A 21,334-nucleotide genomic window follows, 5' to 3' on the forward strand; every position below is an offset into this window, starting at 1 on the left:
ACAAACTTGCTGCCTCTCTCCTCTCACCCCTATCATTCCTTGCACCATAGACTTCAGGAATAAAGGTTGAATTCATATTTCTGCCAATATTTTGCTGCAAAATAAAGTCTGCTCTGTATTGGCTACATGCTGAGAGGCATAGGAAGTCCTACAAATAAACTGAGTTGTACAGGCTGCCCTGGCACCTGCAGTGCCCCCCCCCCCCGGTCCCCAACTGAAATTAAGGCTAGCTGCAGTGCTGAAGGTTTGACATAGACCCTGGACTGGCTCCAATAGAAAGCTTTTTTGAAGTCAAATTCTTGGAGAGGGGCTGATCTGCCCTGGAGATTGCAGCTGGGGAGCGAATGTTAAAAGTTGCCCCTGAAAACCCACAATGGTTTCTCCTGGTTGCAATAGGCTCTCAGAGGTCATGGTCTCTCTGCCAGTGCCAGGCTATTTTGTGGTCCAGGCAAGACTACTTGCACACACCCAAAAAATTGCTAACTTCAATTTTCAAAATTAGGTGTCTTGTGTGAGAGGGAACCTTAAGAACAACAGGAACATTAATTCAGGAGCTTTTGTTATGATATGAAGAGAAGTACTTGTGGTGACAGACTTTTGAAGTCTTTGAGGTATTGTTACAAGTTCACAGCACAGATATTCGGCATCATAGAGTTATAAGGGCCATCTAGTCCGACCCCCTGCAATGCAGAAATCAACTAAATCATACATGACAGGTGACCATCCAACCTCTGCTTAAAAGAAGAGCCCAGCAGCTCCCAAGGGAGTCCATTCCACTGTTGAACAGCTCTTACTGCCCCAAAGTTCTTCCTGATGCTTAGTTGGAATCTCCTTTCTTGTAACTTGAATCCATTGGTTCAAGTCCTTTCTCCAGAGCAAGAGAAATCAAGCTTGCTCCATCTTCCATGTGACAGCTCTTGAGATACAGTGGTACCTCCAGTTACAGACTCTGCTAGCCCAGAAACAGTACCTCGAGTTAAGAACTTTGCTTCAGGATGAGAACAGAAATTGTGCGGTGGCAGCATGGCAGCAGCGGGAGGCCCCATTAGCTAAGTGGTACCTCAGGTTAAGAACAGTTTCAGGTTAAGAACAGACCTCCAGACCGAATTAAGTTCTTAACCCGAGGTACCACTGTATTGGAAATTGGCTATCATATCTCCTCTTTTCCATGCTAAACATACCCAGCTCCTTCAACCATTTCTCATAAGGCTTGGTTTCCAGATTCTTGATCATCTTGGTTGCCCTCTTCTGCACACATTCCAGCTTGTCAATATCCTCCTTAAATTGTGTTGCCCAGAATTGGACACAGGATTCCAGGTATGTTCTGAGCAAGACAGAACAGAATCCTAGTGGGACTATGACTTCCCTTGATCTGGACACTAGACTTCTGTTGATGCAGCCTAGAATAGCATTAGCTTTTCCCCCTGCTGCATCACACTGTTGCCTCATGTCATGTTCAGTTTGTGGTCCACCAAGACCCCTGGATCCTTTTCACATGTACTTCAGGCAAGCCAGGTGTCCCTCATATTATATTGGTTCAGCTGCTTCTTCCTGACTAATTCTAGAACCTTACACTTTTGCTTACTGAAACTCATTTTATTAGTTCTTGGTCTCCTTTCTTTTGTCTCAAAGTCTGGTAGTCCTTCGAGCTCCTTCTGCTCGCCCGGGCCGAGGTCTCCGCGCCAAGCTGCTGCCTGCCGGGCTGAAGCAGCGCCGGGCGGAGAGGCCGCGCTGGGGCGGCGGGTGGGGGTTTCTTGGCCGGCTGCCCGGCTCTCTCGCCCCGGGTGGCGCCCGATGCCCCTCCAGCTCTGCCCCGACCCTGAATGGGGCGAGCCTGCGCCGGCCCCGGCCTGGAGCGCGAGATCCAGTTTCCCCCGCGGGCGCGCGCGGGCGGAGGCAGGGCAGAGCGGCCGGCCGGGGAGCGAGCGGCGCACTGGCCGCGGGAGGATGGCGGCGGCTGGGCCACGCGGCCTGCGGGCCGGGGAGGGGGCAAGGGGAGCCGGGGAGCGGCGAGGGGTCGGCGGCGTCACCTGGCAGCGGGACACGGCGGGCAACTGGATCCGGCGCCTGGAGGCAGCAGGTGAGGGCGGCGGGATCCTGGGCTGGGAGAGAGCAGCTCCGCGCATCCTGAGCTCCCTGAAGTTGGTGGGGCTTCCTCGGGGGGAAATGGAAAAACTCAGGAGCAGAAGTGAAAGTAGGAAGGGCCTGTTCCTTTCATTTCACACTCTCTTCAACTCTCCTGGGAGGAACAAGCCGCCATCACCCGCCTCCAGGTCTCCTACTTGGTGAACATAGGAAATGCCAGAAGCAGCTCGCCCGTCCTTTCTAACTGTTCAAAAAGACACCACAGTTGAGAGAGTGGTCGGGGAAAGGACAGAGGACTAATCACCTAAAAATAGTGAATTGAATTGACAAGCCCTAATCTAAAACCAACGTGGCTGAAGACTGGGAAAGGAATTTGAGGATGGGGCAAAGTTGCCCTAATCCTGCCTCACGCCGTTTCTTCTCCAGCTCCTGTGCACCGAGCCCCATTTCCTCTCCCTCCTTAGGATTTCACCTGGACCCCCCATGCCCCCAGCAGGGGACCTGAGCAGGCGGGGGAAGAACATAGCTGTCAACTTTCGGATTTGAAAAGAAGGGATCAGCAGCCTCCCCTGTCCCGGGGACAGTCTACGGGATATCTAACAATCTGGGAAGCAGCGGGAAACGGCGCTGGAATAAGGGAATTTCCCGCAAAAAAAGGGAAGGTTGACAGCTATGTTCCAGCCGGAGTTGCAGCCGGCCTCCCCCTCCACCCGCGAGGCATTAATCCTCTTCTTCTTCTTCTTCTCCTCTGCTCCTTCCAGCTGCTGCACGTTCAGAAAGCCCAGCCAAGGGTGCTGAGGGCCAGCCTGCCGCCTCTTCGCGGGCCACAAGCCCTGCCAAAGGCCCTCGGAACCAGCAGCAGCTGCATCGAGAGCTATTGTTCACCCATCGCAAGTATGGCTAGAAGCTCCCGGCCTGCTCTCGCTCTTTCGGGTTTCTTGCGTGTCTTTCCAGTGGGTCTGTGCTGGTTGCTGGGCAGAACAACCCACACCTCTGGGTTCTTTCAGCTTTGTTCCAATCCCTCTTAAGGCCTCTCCAGGTGACTGTGTTTCTTTCTTGCAACGTTAAATGTATAGCTTGTTGAGAGGAAGCCAAAGATCCTTTATCAAGGAAATCCATTTTCCAGCACTCCAAATGCAGTAGTATCTTCTTGCTCAGAAAATTGCTCCCTTCCCTGCCTCCACTGCTGGTCTGCCTACTGCAATGGTTTTTGCCATCTAGACCCACTTTGTGGAGGTGTCAGGAACACCTGTGGCTTTGTTAGCGATGGGCAACACCAGTGCCTCCCCCACTCCCCTTTCTCTATGCCATTTCACGACTTTAAAAATAAATAGTCAATTTGGATGGCATTCTGCAAGCAGAGTTATACACATATAATAAAATTTTCCTAGTTTATTCTGGGCTGAAGTGCTGGCCTTCAGCTAGAATAATATTTCCTATGTATCTGTAAACTTGTGAGAAAAAGTATTCTGAAGCTTCACAACTATCACCCTAGTTTATCTATCCGTGAGAGAAATGTGTTGAGGTATTAACTCAAACAATGATACTTCACCTCCTTGCCTTATGTGAAACTGCTGTAACAGTTTGTGCATATTCATGTTTCCCATTTTGAGAGAGAAACATAAAAAACTGTATTTTTCTAGGAATGAGGAGAGTGTACCCAGTTTTGGGCTTGCAGCTCATGGGGTAATGGCCCTAACGAAGTTGGTGCTGTGTTAGTCAATACCAAGCATATTTGCATATTTGTTATTTAGGTGACAGCTTCTCTCCCACCATGTAAAGTTAAAGGAGAAGTGGTGGGTGGTTTATTGTAGCAATAGACAATATCTAAGTGGACTTTATTTAAATTATGTTGGAGGTGTAACACCCTAGAAGCAGGCTGTTTTCTTTATGTGACAGAATTGGGGGGCGGAGGGTGGGAACAGGGCCTTAGTATGATGGACCACAGTCCTCAGTTTTTCCAAATATTTGCCCACTTTTTGAGGGTCCTCTTGAGCTACTCAGTAACACAGCAGAACAGGTTCCACTCAAGCATGTTGGTAGAGGATGAGACTTTTAATCTCAGGGTTGTGGGTTCGAGCCCCACATTGGGCAAAAGATTTCTGCATTCCATGGGGCTGGACTAGATGAGCCTCAAGGTCCCTTCCAACTCCACTTTTAGGATTCTAATGCCAGGGAAAACTCTTTTACTCCTTCTAGCAATTAATGGATGGCTGCATGGAATGTGGGCTGTGCTTGTGATTGTTAAAAAGAGCTGATTCCCCCCCCCCATTATATTTTAGGGTATCTGGATTATTATTTTTTAATAATGATACTAGTTTAAAAGCAAAATCCTATACCAATCTATCCAGAAGTTAAGCCCCATTGAGTTCAAAGGGGCTTTTCTCTCTGATAAGTGGGTATAGAATTACAGCCTGACTCAGTAACCAAAGAGTTATGGAGAGTCTAATGTTTATTTTCCCTGCTGTCTTACTGATGCTCACGTGCACGTCCATTACTAGGTTCTGGTTCTTCTATTTGCTTTTACATTTTTGCCTTTTTCTTTGTGTGCGTAAGTAATTCTGGAAGGATGGGAAGAGGTTTAGCAGAGGCAGGAATCAACAGCATTGCGGAAATATTTGTTAATTGTTACCCTATGTGTGAATAGTGTAAATGTGAGTAAATAATTATATACATACATCTACATAATTCCTCTCACATTCGCTCATGAATGTGTTTATGTGAGAGAAATAAGTGGGAAGGGACACAGATAAAATATTGTGTCTACACAGAGAGAGAGCTCCAATTGATAATAATTTTTGTTTATTACTTTAATATTCCACCTTTCCTCCAAGAAGCTCAAGGTAGCATACATGGCTTTCCCTCCCCCCATTTTATCCTCATAACGATCCTGTGAGGCAGGTTAGGGAGAGAGACAGGGACGGGCGCAAGGTCACCCAGTGAGCTTCATGCCGTGGTGCGGATTGTGGCCTCCCGTGTCTTAGACTGACATTCTAGCCCCCGCACCACCCTGTCCCTGATAATAATGCCAGCTCTGAATGTGCTGCCCCACTCCTGCTGCACAATTCATGCCCACTGCCAAGCTGGAGAAAACTGTGGCACTATCCTCTTCCACCCACCTACCTGAGTGATCGCCATCCTTCTGCTCAGGATTCTCTTTGTAACCTGATTCGCATCCCCAGCCCAAGAGGCTGGCAGGTGTCGCCTTTCCTTCCTCTGCTGGCCTCCAGCCAAGCCAAGCGTCACCGGGGAGCTGCTTTTCCTGGCCACGCTCACTGGCCTACTTCTGGGGCCAGGACAGGGCAGCTTTGCAGGGGTGGGGGGTGGCGGCTCAGCTCTGCCCACAGAAAGAGCATGTGGGCGAGGGGAGCAAAGCCCACCACTCCCTCAAGCCAACTCTGATAATGGGGAAATTCCTCCTCAAAGCAATTGGGGGCAGGCAGTGAGGGAGATGGAGGAATCTGTCCATTTCTGGTCTCGCATTTTTCTAACCTTACGTTCAGTCATCCACATGTCTTCAGAAATTTTCAAGTAAAATAAAACAAAATAAATCCTCATGAAAATTCCTTCAACATTTTAGTGTGAATTTATCTTAATAAACAACTTTTATATTCAATTTTGCCTAATGTACACATTTTTGCATGCACTTTCTCATAATATATGCAATGCATTTTTGTGTTGTTTTCGTAATTTATTTTCTAAAAAAAGAGTACTGATTAAATTTGTATACCACCCTTCATCGCAAGATCTGAGGGTGGTTCATATATAAAAAATACAAAATGAGAATACAAAATACATGATAAAACAAAAACAAATAACCAGTTCTCCAACAAACACATTTAAAAAATGATAGAATGTTAATCAGCCAAAATCTCATTATTCTGTCCCCATATTTTATCAAAGTGATTTATCAACTATCATCATCATCATCAAACCTTTTATTGGCATCACATACAAACATCCATAGCAAATCAATCTAGAATTCCCACCTTCCCAGTGACACAAAACATTAGTCAAATGAAAGAGGCAAAGCAGGCTAACATTACATCTCTAGGTCTCCAGGGAGATCAGACATCAGCAAAGTGTTTCGATGACAAAAAACCAGATAAAGATATTTAGCCACTAACTTGGTGAGCTCCTGATTATTCCCCAATAATAGAAAATGTATGACCTCTAACTCTGGTTTCCACCTGGGGATGCAGAGTTGATCTAGGAACTGCTGGCAGAGATCAACATATAGCTTACATTTAAGAACCATATGTGTAAGAGTTTCCACCTGATGGTCTTCACATGGGCAAATTCTTTCTCCTTCCACCATTCCAGAGAACCTTCCCATAGGAGGTTTGAAGGATTTGTATTAAACCTGGCCAGCAAAAATGCCCTTCTTTCTTGAGGATTAAGCAAAAATTCAAGATAATTGTGGTTAATTTCATATGCCCAAGAAAGCTGAAAGTTAAGAGGGGAACATGTTTTCCCTGCTGCTGCTGCTGCTGCTGCTGCTGCTGCTACTGCTGTTAGTTCCTGGCATTAATTGTCCCACAACCTAGTTTTTATTATAGCCTTGGCAGATGGTGGGGACATCAATTGCAAAAATTCCACTGACAGTCCAAGTTGCTGTACCTTTATGTTAAACCGTTGTAGCCCCGGGGAAAGAAAGGAATCTAGCAAAACTTCAGTAAGGAGAGGATCTTTATCTGTTGTGAGGCAGGTGTTTAACCAGCATGTAAGAAATCTCGCCCAGGCTATGGTTGACCTCTCTCTAGACACAAGGCTGCATAGGGTACACAACGTGGGACAGCAAAAATGTTAAAAAGGAAAGCTGCCTGCACTCGTTCTACCAGCTGGGTAAACCCTGGCAGCCAGACTGGAATTCCATAGAGCAATTGAGCTATAACTTTGGAATTGGAGACCTTGAGGGCAGAGGGGATATGCGAATTACCTCTTGTTATAAAGAAACGCATGATGGCTTGCATAGACATCTTACTGGCATTCACCGCCATTGCACAGTGCGAGGACCATAGACGCCTGTGATGAGATGTAATCCCCAGGTAGTTGAATTTGAATACCTGCTGGATGGGTTTCCCACCAAACACCCAGCTATAGCTTTTGCATGAATTCCCAAAAACCATTATTTTGCTTTTATCAAAGTTCATGCACAATTTCATTCTGGACAGATAGTCAATACAGGAATTTAACAAACGTTTTAGGCCAATTCTTTTCCGTGGAAGCAAAATCATATCATCAGTATATAGAAGGATGGGAATGCTTGATGCATTGAGTTTTGGGCTGTGGGCATCCACTGTTTTAGTAAAGAAGCAAGGCCGTTAAGAAAAATATTAAAAAGAGAGAGAGCGAGTAAACAGCCCTGCTTTACTCCTCCATTTATAATGACAGGATCTGTCATTACATTCCCTGGTGGTGTTCTTATGCGATAGGTGTTCTTTCTGTAAAGCTTTTTAATCAAGTAAAGTAATCTAGGTTCTAGGCCCACTGTCTCCAATTTGGACCATAACAGCCCCCTGTCGACAGTGTCAAAAGCAGCCTTGATATCAAGGAAGGCACATAAAGACATTCTTTTTGAAGCCGCGTGTATTTAGTGGCTAAATGAGATAACACCAAACAGTTGTGTAAAGTAGATTTCCCTGACCTGAACCCTGCCTGCTCTGGACCTATGATGTTATTCTCATCAAGCCAAGTAGTTAGTTTATTTAACAGATGTTTAGCATACAATTTCCTGATGTTTGACAGTAGACTTATTGGCCGATAATTGGATGGCAGCTTTTTGTCACCCTTTTTAAAGATTGGGATAATTATAGATTGCTACCATGAGTTAGGTATGATACCAGATCTATCTATCATAGTGAATAGTTCCTCTAGTATCAGAGCCCACCACTCTGGCTTGGCTTTGATCAATTCAGATGGAATAGCATCAGGGCCGGCAGCCTTTCCTGCTTTCATCTGGTCAATTAAAGTTATAACTTCAGTGATGGAGACAGGGGGGCACTCATCCCCAAAAGTAAAAGTGGTATGATCTTGACTATATCAGGTGGAATACAGTCATCAAAGAAAACCGCCTTAAAATGCTCTACCCATTACAAAGATGGAATCAATGCCAGCAAATCATCCTGTGTCTGTGGGGAGTCTTTAGAATTGAGGGAGCTATTGCTGGTCGCCAGAAGACCAACTCAGTCAAAAGAGACGTTGCCTTTTCTAATTTGCTGTTGCTTTTCTCCACTGTTCTGGCAGTCAGCAGACAGTGGTCCGCGAGTATTTCTGCACAGAGCGGTGCCCCCTCTGATAGTAGTTCATGGGATAGTTCATGGGCGCTCGTCTCAGCATTCTCCCCTGGGTGATCTCCACCCATTAAAGTGTCCCCACCTACCTGGGAATGTGCTCTATTGGATGTGGTAGGTTCTGAATTCTGTGCTCTTACGAAATCATTCAGTTTATCTGCTTGCACTTCTGCTGTGGGCTCACTTGTGGAGTTGAAACTGGTCGCTTCTTTCTCCTAGTCATTTTCCTGGAGATGCAGCCGCTACTAATTTCTGCTGTAAATCAGAAAGCTCGGTGTCCTCCCAAAATAGAGCAATTAATCTCCACTCCTGCTGATAAGTAGTTAGTAGATTGAGTCGAGCTGGAGCTAATTAAGGCTTTCTCTGAGACTTTCCAGGACTTTCTCTAAGACTTTTAACTTGAGCTTTTAACTCAAGCTTTGTGAATACAGTATATTAGTTAAGGAAAAGCTGCCAAATGTTGTAGATAAAATAATGAGGCTGATAAAAACTGATAAAAACTAATAAAAACCGCACAACTGATGCGGAGCTCAAGTCAATGCTTCCACTAACGACGCCATCTTGGTAATCTATCTTTACTAACCATGTTTCTTCTGCCCACTAGAGCAATCTGCCCGCTGCCAAGCCTCAGCTGCCAGGGCTCCATGCCTGTCATGGGGGCACCTGATTGTGCCCCCTCAAAATTGTGTGCCCGGAGCCACAGCCCCCTGGTCCCCCCATGCTATGCCTCTGCTCCCAATAGCACTTCTCCATGCAGAAGACCTGTGACTTGCTTGCTCTTCTACTTGCTTTCAGCATAGCTGAAGAAACCTTTTTGATATCTTTAACCTCTTGCAAGCCTGATCTCATTCCGAGGTTTGGCCTGCCTGTCCTTCTCCCTGCAGCCGCCTTTGTGATTTCCCCTTCCTTCCATTTCTGTACATGCCCTTCTTAAACCTCAGCTCACCTCTAAGCTCCTTAAGCAGGCACACAGGTTTCTTTAGGTGCTCTCACTTTTCTTCATTGTTAGACTTATCTGCCATTGTGTCTTCATTATTTCACCTTTAAGAAACTCCCATTTTTGAAATCAGCCTTCTTAAAGTCCAGAGCATAGTTGGACATGCACTCTGGACTTTAAAAAGGGTGCTTTTAGTAAGTTTAAGGAACTACTGGGTGAGATCCCACGGTCAGAAAGACTTAAAGAGAAGAGAGTCCAAATTGGATATTTAGTATATTTAGGTTGCAGGAGTGCTCACATTATAGTGTTTGTTTCTAAGAATTCCAACGCACCACATTCCCCCAAAATCTCTCTGTGTGTACTGAAGGGCAAACTCAAATCTACTTGTTCACTTGTAATGAGATGCCTTGTTGCCTGTGGCTACCAGGCAAGGGTTTAAGCACAAAAATCACACTATCCTTTGGACTTTCTTCAAAGAAACCTGGAAATTGTAGTTTCATTGAGACAAAAGCCCAATGTATTTTAAATATATCAGTGCCTAAGCAGCTGAAAATCTACAATCCTTTTTACTCTCTGCCTTTCGGCAAAGGGAGCTGGGCTGCTTCTGAAGGTGTTGATGCCATTAAAAATGGGAGAACAGTCAGTTTGTAAATAAAATACTGTAGTTTTACTATGCCAAACTGTTCCTGCTTTGGCTTTCCCACCAGAACTGTGTGGGCTACACTTGTACTTTGTAACTTACTGAGTTGCCCAGAGTAATGCAACAACTCCAGGCCAATGTTGTGGAGAGTAGATTAGGAACATTAACACACAACCCTGTTAGCTTTACAGGGATCCTTAGACGGTTGAAGTTGTCTTACACCCTCTTAATTCAGTAGCACTGGCTTAAGCCCTGAATTTGTTACTTGGCTCAGTGAAGGCAAAGTAGGTTGGCGGGTGGTTGCCACAGACATCAGGGAAGTGAGCTGCTGAGGGTGGGAAGGGGCAAATTACGGCTGTCTTGTTTTGACTTCCCTCCTCTCAGAGGCCTGAGCCTTCGTTCTAAGCCAGAGCTGCTGCAGGTGCTGGAGCACCGGAACCGGCGCCGGGACGGGGTGGAAAGTGGCCTGGAGCAGCCGTCCCTGGAGCAAGAGCTGCTGCGCTGGCAGCAAAGGCGGGAACAGGTAACACCCAGAGAGCGGGACTGTGGCTGTCTGGATGTGGCTCCCTGCCTCTCCTGAAAGGCCACTTGCCAGCACTGCCATGGTGTGTGTCTTCTCTGTGGTTCACTCAGAAGCACCTCAGAGAAACAGCTGTTTGTTTGTTTTTTTGTCTACAGAACCAGCAACAGGAAGAAACAGGTGATACGGTTGGGAATCAACCAGAGTTCATCCAGGTCCGGGAAAACCTACGAAGGACACACTATCCACGAGATCCCCCTCCTCTGCGTGCAGCCCCTCCCCCAATATCCAGCCCCTTCCTGCGCCCTCATCTCACTAATCGGCAGCCCTTCAGGATCTCAGCCACACGCTCATCTGTGGTCTCCAAGCCTCCAGCCCCACAGCTTCAGGGTTCCCTAAAGGGCTCCAGTCTCTCCTCAGCTCCCCTTGCCAATACATGAGCTTCCTGCCTCCCACCCCACTTGTCACTAATATGACCAGACACATTATGGCTCCCTTCTGCTCTAGAGCTGGAGAGGCAACACCACAGCAGCCTCTGTCCTAAATGGTTGGGCCTATACTGCACCCAAGAGCTGGAATAACCTAAAAGGGAAGGGGGCAAGGCAAGGGGTTGCTCTGATCTGGATCCCACTTCTCCACCCCACTTGTCAGTCAGAAAATAAAAGCCCTCTTAAACAGAAAGTCTCGCTTCTTGTTACCTGCAGTTTTAGAGAGTGACCTGCTACTTCATCTGAGGAAAGGGGGGGATAAGCAGCAGCAGTGACAATGGAAAAGGTGAATTAGTGATTGTCCACATAGAGAGAAAAATGAAAGACACAATCTTTAAAAATACAAAAACAAAACCCTTCGTGGGGTTTATTGGATATTTCATGTTTGCACACATGTTTAAAGAAAATGCTATTGATAAGCTACATATATCCCCTCATTTCTCTTTCCCGCTCATGTGAAATAGCCACCCATGCCCGATTAATAAAGCACAAGTACAAAAATAGCAGATTAAAAATACTCCAGATTAAGCTAGCTGAAGTTTGACAAGGGAGGTGGGGAGCTGCCATGATTTGGGGAGGTTGATAGGATACCTCCATCTTTCAGCCCCTCTATTCTGCCCTCCACTTGGGGGTTACGAACAAGAAGGCACTTAGTGACAGCCTGACAGAGATATCCCAGGCTCTTTTTGAGGAGACGGCCTAGGTGTACAATGTGCCCCCATAGCTGAGGCCTCACTGCTGAAGAAACTTCACAAAAGGGTTGTCGTCAGCACCGCCCTGAAGGAAAAAGTAGATGAAGGCCAAGAAGCCAGCCAGCAACACAAAGAGGAAGAGCTGGGGCCACAGGGGTAGGTAACGTTTTGTCCCCGTGGCCCCTTCTGCTGCTTGGGTCTGGCGCTCGGGATGGATGGCACGGCGTGGCTCCACCCCCAGAGTGGACAAGCCAGGTGATTTCCGGTAGAAGATGCTTTGGTAGGAACTGCTGTCCCTGAAAAGGCAATTCCAGAGTAGAGAGAGATCATTCCTGCCACCTTCCACTAGGGCTTAGCATGAGCCCCACCCACCCTGCATAAATTAAAGGTAAAGGTACCCCTGCCCATACGGGTCAGTCGTGACCGACTCTAGGGTTGCGCGCTCATCTCGCTCAAGAGGCCGGGAGCCGGCACTGTCCGAAGACACTTCCGGGTCACGTGGCCAGCGTGACAAGCTGCATCTGGCGAGCCAGAACCGCACACGGAAACACTGTTTACCTTCCCGCTGGTAAGCGGTCCCTATTTATCTACTTGCACCTAGGGGTGCTTTCGAACTGCTAGGTTGGCAGGACCTAATTTATGCAAGACTGCATAAATTAAAGTCTCCCTAATACAGATTGTCATGGTACCCACCGCATACGTCAACTTTCCAAAGGGCAATGGCCCCATGTTTGCCAATGACCCCTCTCTTTTCACATTTGTAAGTGGCTGGCAATTCTAGCCACAAGTCTGGGTACGTCTCCTTTCTGCTCCTACTACACATTTCCCCTTCCTTGTACCCAGCCAGTGGGGAAGCCTTCTATAGTGAATGCAAGAGACCACCCTAGGGCTAGGTTGAACTGGAAAGCATTAGCAAGTGCTGTTCTTCCTAGGTAGTGCCCTGCTGTGGCATTGACAAAACAGACAACAGTGTTTCAGCAAACCATTGTGCAATGACAGATTTGGGCAACTGCCAAAAGCAAAACTTCCTTATCACTAATTAATATGAGGCACTATCCATGGATTAAGTCTCAGTGAAATTAAGAAGCGCTTCAGAGCACAGTAATGCTGTTTCCCAGCTCCAGTTTGTTTCAGTGGAGCTCATACAAGAGAACACCCTGGTGAATTGTCCTTCCTGCTGAGAACTGGTGCAGCACAGTAGCTCTATCACCTGAGCAATGAATCTAGACATCCCTCATTCTAATCTCATGTCTGCCACAAAGCAAGCCCTCTCCCCCTCCATCCCCTGTGATACAGCCACAATCATTCTGGCTACCTTACAGAGCAGTTGTAAGGGATACAGAAGATAAATATGTGCAAAGTGTTTTGAAACTCTGGAAAGCACCACACAGATGCTAAACTTTTATTATCATTATATAACTAGTTCTCAGTCGCTCCAGAAGACAGGATTAGAACCAATGGGTGGAAATGGAAAGCAAGCAGATTTTGGTCTAACCATTAAGAGAAACTTCCTAATGGAAAGTGTTGTTTAACCATGGAAGGGGCTACATCGAGAGCCAGTGGCCTTTCCTTCACTGGGGGTGGCCAGGGGCTAGATGGCCACCTGCCAGCGATGGCTATAGTTGCTTCTGGCATTGCAGATTCTGCACTGAGCCCGGAATTAGGCTGAATGGCCTCCAAGATCCCTCCCAGCTCTCATGCTGATGATGACAATTACAGGGCTCGGCATCCTCTGCCTGAGGCGGCAGGCTCACCTTTAGGCACCTGGTAGCACCACATTTAGCCAGTCCTGTGACCACCCCTAGTTTTATGTCTAGAGCCAATTTAGGTTCCAGAGCTCCTTAGTAGCCTGAGAATAAGCTTGAGCCCCAAACCTGTAGGAAAGCCATCTCCTGGCTAGAAGGTGGTGCCAGACCCAGGAGGGGGGGGGGGGAATACTGAGACTGAGCATCCATCCAGCATGGGCCACGTCTGCCTCGGCAAGGGGCCAAGCATCTCGCTCCACCACCAGCTCTGCCTGGAATATTGTTTCCTGCAGGTGCCTCTGCATTAGCCCTGCTTACCTCACAGATGGGACATCCTTCCGGCTAGAATTGTAGGGATACGGCTCTGCAATCTGAAAAGATAGACAGGTGCCCATCAGCACAGGGCAGCTATGAAGGGACCCTTCCCTGGGTGAGTTGGGTGTAAGCCCAGCGTGGGTAGCATCCTCGTTCTTGCCACAAAGGTGAGGAACAACCTACTGGTTGGCGGGCACTTGGTGCCTCTGGACGTGCCCCACTGGTCAACGATGACACGTAACTCTGGTAGGAAGATGTGGACGTCTCAGAAGAATTGGCATCCAAGTCTGGGGGAAACAAAGACAAAAAGCAAAGCCATTAGATGGAATAGGCAAGAGTAGAGACGGTGAAGGGCTGACCCAGGGGATCTCCCCAGCCAATAGTGCAACAGCATTTTTCCAGGGGGGCTGTGATAGCCACATCCCAGCTCTCGTGAGTGCTGTGCTACCTGGGGAAGGGGGACCTGGCCACAACAGAGAATGTGCCCCCTCTGCTTGCACCCACCCTTCTCCCATTTGAGGTTCTTGATGCCACCAGATAAGAGATTATTTGCCAGGCTGCCCCTTATCAAACAGTCTCCATAAGTTCCCCGGGGTCTCTCTGTTGCATCCTTAGGAAGCGGAAGTTATTGCTATAGGCATCAAGGTTTACATTAAGCCGAGACCACACAGGTTTATGAAACCAGAGATAAATTTACTAAAATGGAGACATATTGAATTTAGAATGTGCAAATATCACAATGAAAGAAATGCAACTCCCCCAAATTAGAGAAACTAAAAATATTCCCTTTGGAGCAAACCTAAATCCAAAGTGGATTAATGCAACCCTCTACCCCTAACCTATTCAGACCCTAAAACTCAACAGGTTCTCAGGAGAATCCCTATTTATGGGGTTTTCCCTTGCATTGCCTGTATCCCCAGCAATCCCATTTCTTCTTATCATTCTGAGATCCCAAAGAGGCTTTTGCTGCTTCCTACCAGGCTCAGCAAACTTTTGTATATCATGTGTGACCTCCCTGATTTGAAGACCCTCCTGGTTCCATCTGTTTTTAGAAGCTCCCCATTTCAATCACAGACCCTTCCCTTTACATGTTTCAGGAGCTCTGGTATTTTCAAATCTCCAACCCTCAGATGAGCAACGTGCAGTTCACCACATCAGCAGTGACAGGTCCCTTTTTCTTGATGTTTAGGGCCTTAGAAGCAAACGTATACATTCCCATATGATACACAGACAGTTCAGGACAGTAAAGCTCAATTCCTTAACAGGTGTATCACAGCTAGGAAGGATTAACCCTCCCTATGTGCTGCAACCTCCCATTTGGTCAAACTCCATGCAGCAATTAGGCTTGGGAAAAGATCTTCAAGTGGAGGCCGGATTCAAGATTAATTGCTGCAATGAAGGTGGGGAATCTTCAAAGAGGTTTCTGCAATCTTCATGGGAACTGCAGCTGGAAAGGGAAGCGGCAGTCTTCAAAAGGGTCACCCTGCTCCCTGCCAGCGATTAAAAAGCTAAATAAAAAAAACACCAAGCCTAATTGCTGGGGAGTGAGAGACCCTGTGTGTCAGGTGCTGGGTGCACCCACTTTTGCATTGGCCTTAACCACCACTAGCAGGCGGTTAGGGAATGTGGCCTGCAGCCTGAAAAAGGCTCCCCCTTCCTGAGATGGAGTGTAGTGCTAAGTATAGTATCAGCTGACAGACTGAGTTCAAGCCCACTAGATGATGGAGCCTTCTGGTCTTCAGCTGGTAGTTGGGTCACAATAACAGCAGAATTACCACCATATAAATACATGGTAAAAAAAAAATCAGAAATGGGTCCCCAAATGCAATGGGTAAAAGTGGATCCTGGGTCTGAAAAAGTTGGAAACTACTGGGGTAGCCAACTCCTGCAGAAAGTGAGCCCCATAGCACTAGCAAAGCCCCCGCACAGCACTTCCCAAGCACCCAACAATTACTGGATGTTTGGGAAGTGCTGTGCAAGGGACTTGGGCTATCCCACTCCTCTGCCAGGTGCCCATCTGTTTAGTCATCCAATGGCAAAATGCTGTTAAGTGACTGACAGCTGGGTTGTCCCACCCACCTGTCATGGTTGGCGTGTGGGAGGTGCGGGCAGATAAGGATCTGGCCTGACAGGGCAAAGAGGGTTACCCACCCCTATACCTTCAGTCGCATATGTGGAGCGTCCTTCATGGCGAGGCAAACGGTAATTTTCACTCAGGTAGGACCTGGTGGGACTGGAATCTAGGGAAGGACAGGGTGGGGGAAGATATTTAGCAAAAGGGTTTTCCTCTCCTATTAGATTTCATGGCTTTGTTAAAAATGAGATTTCTAGGCCTTGTGGCTGTGGGGAAATGTTAATGGGGAGAGTGGGAGGCAGGCAGCAACAGCAGGCAGCAGAATAGGTTTCAGCAAACTGTATTTCTGCACTCACATTATATGGATTGTAGATTAATCTGTTTGAGGTGCAGAATGTTGATTTTTACAGGGCGTGCCTTCCTTGTCACAGCTAACCCAGACTGTCGGAACACTGCAAAATCAAAACTGCTCACCTAAATTCACCGATACTTAGTTGCACTTTGTCCCATCAACAAATCATTGGGACAAGAGATCCTAGACTAGCTTAAAGTTAATTTTCATAGGATTTCGCTTTGTAAACCGCTTTGAGGGGCTTTTTTATAATCAAGTAGTGTATAAATTTTATGAAATGAAATAAATGACTAATCTTAGTCTACGCATGAGATACTGAAGCCAAGCTGAGACAATATAAACCGTTTGGCTTATCAATTTTAATTACTGTATTTTCAGAAAGCAAGACTTGAATGTGGAGACCAGTGGAGACCCCTACCTTCATTTATATACTCAGAATAGTATTCCTTGGATCCTGGAGAGTCATAGTTTTCTGTTATGTAAGTCCTTGTAGAGCCAAGAGCTGGGAGGGAGGGGCAAAATGAATTGGAGAGTTTGGTTTGGTGGCAGCAGTTGTCCTTTGTTCCCCAAAAGTACTAGAAAACTGACAACACACCCAGGCTATGCTGCCCTGATCTCCCCTGAAGAGATGATCCCCTTAGTGATGATGATATTCCACCCTGACAAAGCTACCCTTTTTGCTCCCCACATCTCCTAGATTGATGCTCTAATGGTCCCTAAATTCCTCCCTACAAACCGGCTTTCTGTTTTACTGGGAATTCAGGAGTTATTTCTAAAACGTCTCACCTTCTCGCCCATAGTTGAGGTTTGGCCTGCTCTGAGGACTCACAAAGGTCTCTCGGATGTAGCTTTCGCTGGTGGATGGCTCTACATTTGTAAAAACACATGGGAAGGAGGGGCATTAGGACAAGTGTCTGACAGGGGTACCTTTCCCTGTTTTCCCCCAATTATTCTCACCTGTGGACAGTGATCCTTTTCCAGGTGAAGGACGCTTTCTACGCTCAGTCTCATATTCATAGACTTTCTTTTCATAAAGTTTCCGGGTTGATCCTGAAGGACAGAATCCAAGCTGGAGGTTAACTCCTTGATGACAAAAGTTTACTGCTCCCACAAGACTCTCACTCCTGCCTCTTTCAAACAGCTGCCCACTTCAAAAGCCCACCTGACCTTGCAGCCTTTTCCACACACCCAGCTTTCTTCTCCCTCCATTCTATCTTCTAATGTTAAGGGACAAACCAGGCAAGATAAAGGCTCCCACATTTGTTCTTTGTGGCTGCTTTTCTTAGTCCCCTTGAAAGCACGGGCTGGTGATTATTGATTTTTAAAAGGAGGACATGGTGAATTCTCCCCATCGTACGCTCCATTCTTCCAGACACCTCTCTCTCCAACCTAGCCATACTCAGAATAAAGAGCTGGACAGGATGGTGTGTGACAGGAAGGATCCACCTTCCCTTACCTACTGTTCCCTTCTGCTATGTAGAAGGCAGGCTTTTGGGTGGCTTTTTTTTTCTAGAAAAAAAGGTGTTGGAACCTTGTTCTCTTATAATGGCAATGGCGCCCACATGAGAGGTGCTGCAACTGAGTTCCGGCAAGTTCCAGCTGAAAAAAAGCCCTGCGTGGCCTGATCCAAGACAAGACTGGGCTACTACATCTTTACAAATTCAGCATACAAGAGGGAATTTCAGTACGTAAAGCTGAAAACCCTCCCCTTGTTGGCATCTATCTCGAGAGACAATGGAGTGCGCCTAAAAGGGGGGGGTGTGGGGAGAAGACAATTGGTGTGTTACCGGCAAACCTGGGGTGCCAACCTGCCCAGTCCAAAGGAAAGCGGACCAATATGTTTGGCACCAGCTTGGCTGCAGGAGTTGCCAGAAGGAGGGCGTACAAGGTGCCATCCAACCGTCTTTGGGACTCTACTCCAGATTGGTTTAGGATTTATCCTTTAGCCTTTTCTTCTCCTGAAGATGTCCCACAGGTTTAGGATCAGAGATTTCCTTCTGCTAGATGGGTTACTTTCCCAGGTGGACAAGCCCTGGCATCTGTCCCTCATTTCCCACGACACCACATGCCGAATCCACCTTCTTTACCATCAGACCCCCTATTGGTCTTGTCTGCTCAATCCAATTCTCTTTTACATCTGTCCACTCTAACAGATTCCCCTGTTTACACTTTATATGTAAGCTGCAGGCCTGGCTTACTGAGTTTTCCCTTTCTAAGCTCCAATTGCAAAGCTATTTCATTCCCCTGAGAGAGACAGGTGTAGTGCTGGAGTCCATACCAACAAGAGGCCCGTGTGGGATGCTGTATTTCTTCAAACGGGCAATAAGCTCTTTATCTGTCAAACCTTCATACGCCTCCATGGTGCTACCTAGAAAATACAGAATGGGGTTGGGGGAGCATGAAGGGAGAGTTACACACAGTACTCCTCGTGCCATGATTTTAAGAGGAAATAAACAGATATAAATATATTTTTAAAAGACGACACCAGCAATTAAAACAATTCACCCTGAAACAAAATGCAAGCTGGTAACAAATGAGATTGTGGCAGGTTCTGCACAAAGAACCGTTTCATAAGTGGGGGTGATTTCAGTGAAGTGGGCAAAACGAAGTCAGGCACTCACAAAACCAACTACGTAAGAATGAACTAAGGCAGGGAAACAAAAATAGTCCACAATCCTAAACACAGTTCACAGAGAATTAACTTCCATGGAACTCAATGGGACTTACTAGCAAACATTCCTAGGATTGCTCTGTGCATCCAGTATCCAATAAAAGGGATTGTGAGGGGAATGCGACATGAGAAACTATGGAAAATTAAGTGCTTTTTTCCTCCACTGTCCCAAGAGAGGTGAGACAGGCCCCAAAGGCAGCATTGCCTCAGCAAGAGCTCTTAACACTTACAAGTGATTGATTGCTAAGTGGTTGGGCAGGGCAGGGCAATGTGATTTGAAGCAAAAGCAGTTTATTGACCTTGCAGATGAACAGTTGCCAAAGTCTATAGAAAGGGCATGTAATTTCCCAACTACTCACCAAGTGGTGAGGAAGGGGACTGACCTCCTCCTGCTCTTGTAGAATTGGCTGCAAATAGAATACATTTCAGGCACATCCAGATGGATTTAATACTAAATATGTGATTTTCAATTATTATTTTTCTTTAAAAAAACTGAACTGGGAAAATATCCAGATTAAGATTTCACACACACGTGTACATATGCAAACACCCACACACATTTTTCAGTCCTGCTAATTTTAAATGCTATAGAAAAATATAAAAATATTTTTTCCTAAATGTTTCTGCAAAAATTCAAAGTATGTGGAAGTGGATGCCAGATTCAATTCTCCTGTTTGCCTGGTACTGGACAGGTGGATGTGTCACCTGGTCCCTTGTCCATCTCTCCAGGCAAAAAGGAGACCTGGGCCCCAGAAGCCTAGTTCCAGCTGGCCGCCTGGGTGTTTGATACACATTTTATACATAATAGTGGAAATTTTACAAATACTAAGTTTCTTTTTAAAATACATAAACATTTTAAGTGATTTTAAACTTTTGGTACCGAATAAGGTACAATATGAATGGTCTCCTCTTTTAAAAAATGGGAGCAGCTGAAGGTGAGGAAGGTAACACAAGAGAACTACATAAATTTGAAGCAGAATGAGCTCCCTGAACTCCTCCCAACTGCACATGTTCGCCCCGGAATGGGGGAGGCAGTTCAGCAGGAAGAGCAGGCGGAGAGGGAGGCTGGAGGCGGGCAGGTGCGCCGTGTTTCTCCAGAAGGGCAAAACGCGAGGGCGAGGGCCGCGCAACTCGGGTATCGCTCCGAGGAAAGAGGCCTGGCGGGGCTCCCGTCCCGAGCAGCGCCCGCCCGGAGCATCCCTTAGCCGGAACGCCAAGGCCGAGGGAGGAGCGCCAAGCGACTCCGCCAAGTTTCCCAAAGTCAAGGCCGCGGGGCCGCGGGGCTGAGGGGGCGAGCGGGCGGCACTGGGAGCGGGGAGGGAGCGCAGCACCCGCCGCGCCACACGTGCTCCATCCCGGCGCGGCTTGCCCGAAGGGGCGGCGAGCGAGCGAGAGGCCCCGCTCGGCCTTGGCGCTGCCCAGCCTTCAGCCCTAGCCCCTCTCGCGCTCCCTCCGACGGGCCTCGGCTGCTCTGGCCCCCGGCGCCCCAGCTCGGTCTCGGCGTCCCTCGCTCTCCGCGCTTCGCCCGCCTGGCGACACGCAGCAGGGAGAAAGGCCTCGCCCGCCCGCCCGCCCGCCCGGGCAGCCGCCGAATCCGGCCACGGCCGGCCGAAGGGCGCTCGGCGGGCGGGGAGCGGCGAGGGGGAAGCCGCCCGAGGGAAAGACGCGAGGAAGGCGAAGCGGGGGGGCGCCGCGCCCTACCTGCTGCTGCTGCTGCTACGGGCGCGCTGGGCCGGGCACCATCGGCGAGTGACTCAGGCGGGATCTCGCCGCCCTGCTCCGCGGACCCCGCCCGGCTCCGGGGCGGGCCTCCGTCGCGCGCCCTTCCCTCGGGCTGCTTGCCAGCTCGCGCAGGCAGCCGTGGGCCCGACAATGGAGAGGCCGCCCGCCGGAGAGGAGACGCCCGCCGCCTGGGGAGCTGAAGCCGCTTGGACGCCGCGGGGATCTTGGCGGGGAGGCTGGCTGGGGAGTCTCTCCTCGCCTTGGCCAGCGGGACTCCGGCCTGGTTCACTGCAGCGCAGTGTGGGGGAGAAGGGGAGACAAGCCCCTCATCAGGCAGGTTGGCAGGAGCAGGGACCGAACGACGGGAGCTCACCCCGTCGCGGGGATTCGAACCGCCAACCTTCTGATCGGCAAGTCCTAGGCTCTGTGGTTTAACCCACAGCACCACCTGCGTCCTTCTGTGCCACCCACATCCATATTTCCTTATTTCCTCCAATAACTTAGGTGCACTTGTCAATGGTTCTTCTACAGAAAACACCACATCACTTGCAAAGGCTTTTACCTTATAATTCCGTTGGCCCATCCATATCCCCTTTATGTCAGAATTATTTCTTACCCTCCGCATCAACACCTCTAGGACTGATACATGATTGAAGCAGTGATAAGGGGTCCAGTAATGGTAAAAGATGATTGCCTCAAAAGATGGCAGAAGGATATTTCTAAGTTTGTCTGGGGGGGGGGGGGGCAAAAGGCCAAGGATTAAACATAAGATACTTACAGATATAAAAGAAAGAGGCAGT

The 21,334-nt window shown here is 48.0% G+C and overlaps 2 protein-coding genes across 4 annotated transcripts; one reads left to right on the plus strand and one right to left on the minus strand.

Moving 5' to 3' along the window:
• The first annotated feature begins 1,932 nt into the window (after nt 1-1,932).
• Nucleotides 1,933-11,752, plus strand: LOC114587421 (uncharacterized). Its single transcript, XM_028711625.2, has 4 exons — nt 1,933-2,080; nt 2,847-2,979; nt 10,340-10,478; nt 10,634-11,752. Exons 1-4 carry the CDS (start codon nt 1,948-1,950, stop codon nt 10,913-10,915), a joined length of 687 nt encoding a protein of 228 aa, XP_028567458.2. The 5' UTR covers nt 1,933-1,947; the 3' UTR covers nt 10,916-11,752.
• On the minus strand, nt 11,297-21,132 carry EMD (emerin). 3 transcript variants are annotated; one of them, XM_077921711.1, is made up of 10 exons: nt 20,514-21,132; nt 19,172-19,222; nt 18,420-18,509; nt 17,099-17,191; nt 16,928-17,008; nt 16,560-16,643; nt 15,875-15,955; nt 13,899-14,002; nt 13,719-13,771; nt 11,297-11,951 (listed from the first exon to the last, which is right to left on the minus strand). In XM_077921711.1, exons 1-10 carry the CDS (start codon nt 21,115-21,117, stop codon nt 11,696-11,698), a joined length of 1,497 nt encoding a protein of 498 aa, XP_077777837.1. In that variant the 5' UTR covers nt 21,118-21,132; the 3' UTR covers nt 11,297-11,695. The 3 variants fall into 3 exon arrangements, with proteins under 3 accessions (XP_077777837.1, XP_077777839.1, XP_077777838.1); XM_077921713.1 differs by lacking the exon at nt 19,172-19,222 and having other exon boundaries at nt 20,517-21,132; XM_077921712.1 differs by lacking the exon at nt 19,172-19,222.
• Between the last annotated feature and the right edge of the window lie 202 nt (nt 21,133-21,334).

Source organism: Podarcis muralis, chromosome 17 (genome assembly GCF_964188315.1).
Source record: "Podarcis muralis chromosome 17, rPodMur119.hap1.1, whole genome shotgun sequence".
In the NCBI taxonomy this organism is placed as follows: Eukaryota; Metazoa; Chordata; class Lepidosauria; order Squamata; family Lacertidae; genus Podarcis; species Podarcis muralis.

Excerpts from the sequence above, each read along its gene's own strand:
- LOC114587421 (XM_028711625.2), top strand. The coding sequence starts at position 1,948 with ATGGCGGCGGCTGGGCCACGCGGCCTGCGGGCCGGGGAGGGGGCAAGG. Across the intron at positions 2,980-10,339 it reads CTATTGTTCACCCATCGCAA|AGGCCTGAGCCTTCGTTCTA; the intron begins GTATGGCTAGAA and ends CCCTCCTCTCAG. Across the intron at positions 10,479-10,633 it reads GGCAGCAAAGGCGGGAACAG|AACCAGCAACAGGAAGAAAC; the intron begins GTAACACCCAGA and ends TTTTGTCTACAG.
- EMD (XM_077921711.1), bottom strand. The coding sequence starts at position 21,117 with ATGGGCCAACGGAATTATAAGGTAAAAGCCTTTGCAAGTGATGTGGTG. Across the intron at positions 18,510-19,171 it reads GTCCCCTTCCTCACCACTTG|GTAGCACCATGGAGGCGTAT; the intron begins GTGAGTAGTTGG and ends TGTATTTTCTAG. Across the intron at positions 17,192-18,419 it reads CCCACACGGGCCTCTTGTTG|GATCAACCCGGAAACTTTAT; the intron begins GTATGGACTCCA and ends TCTGTCCTTCAG.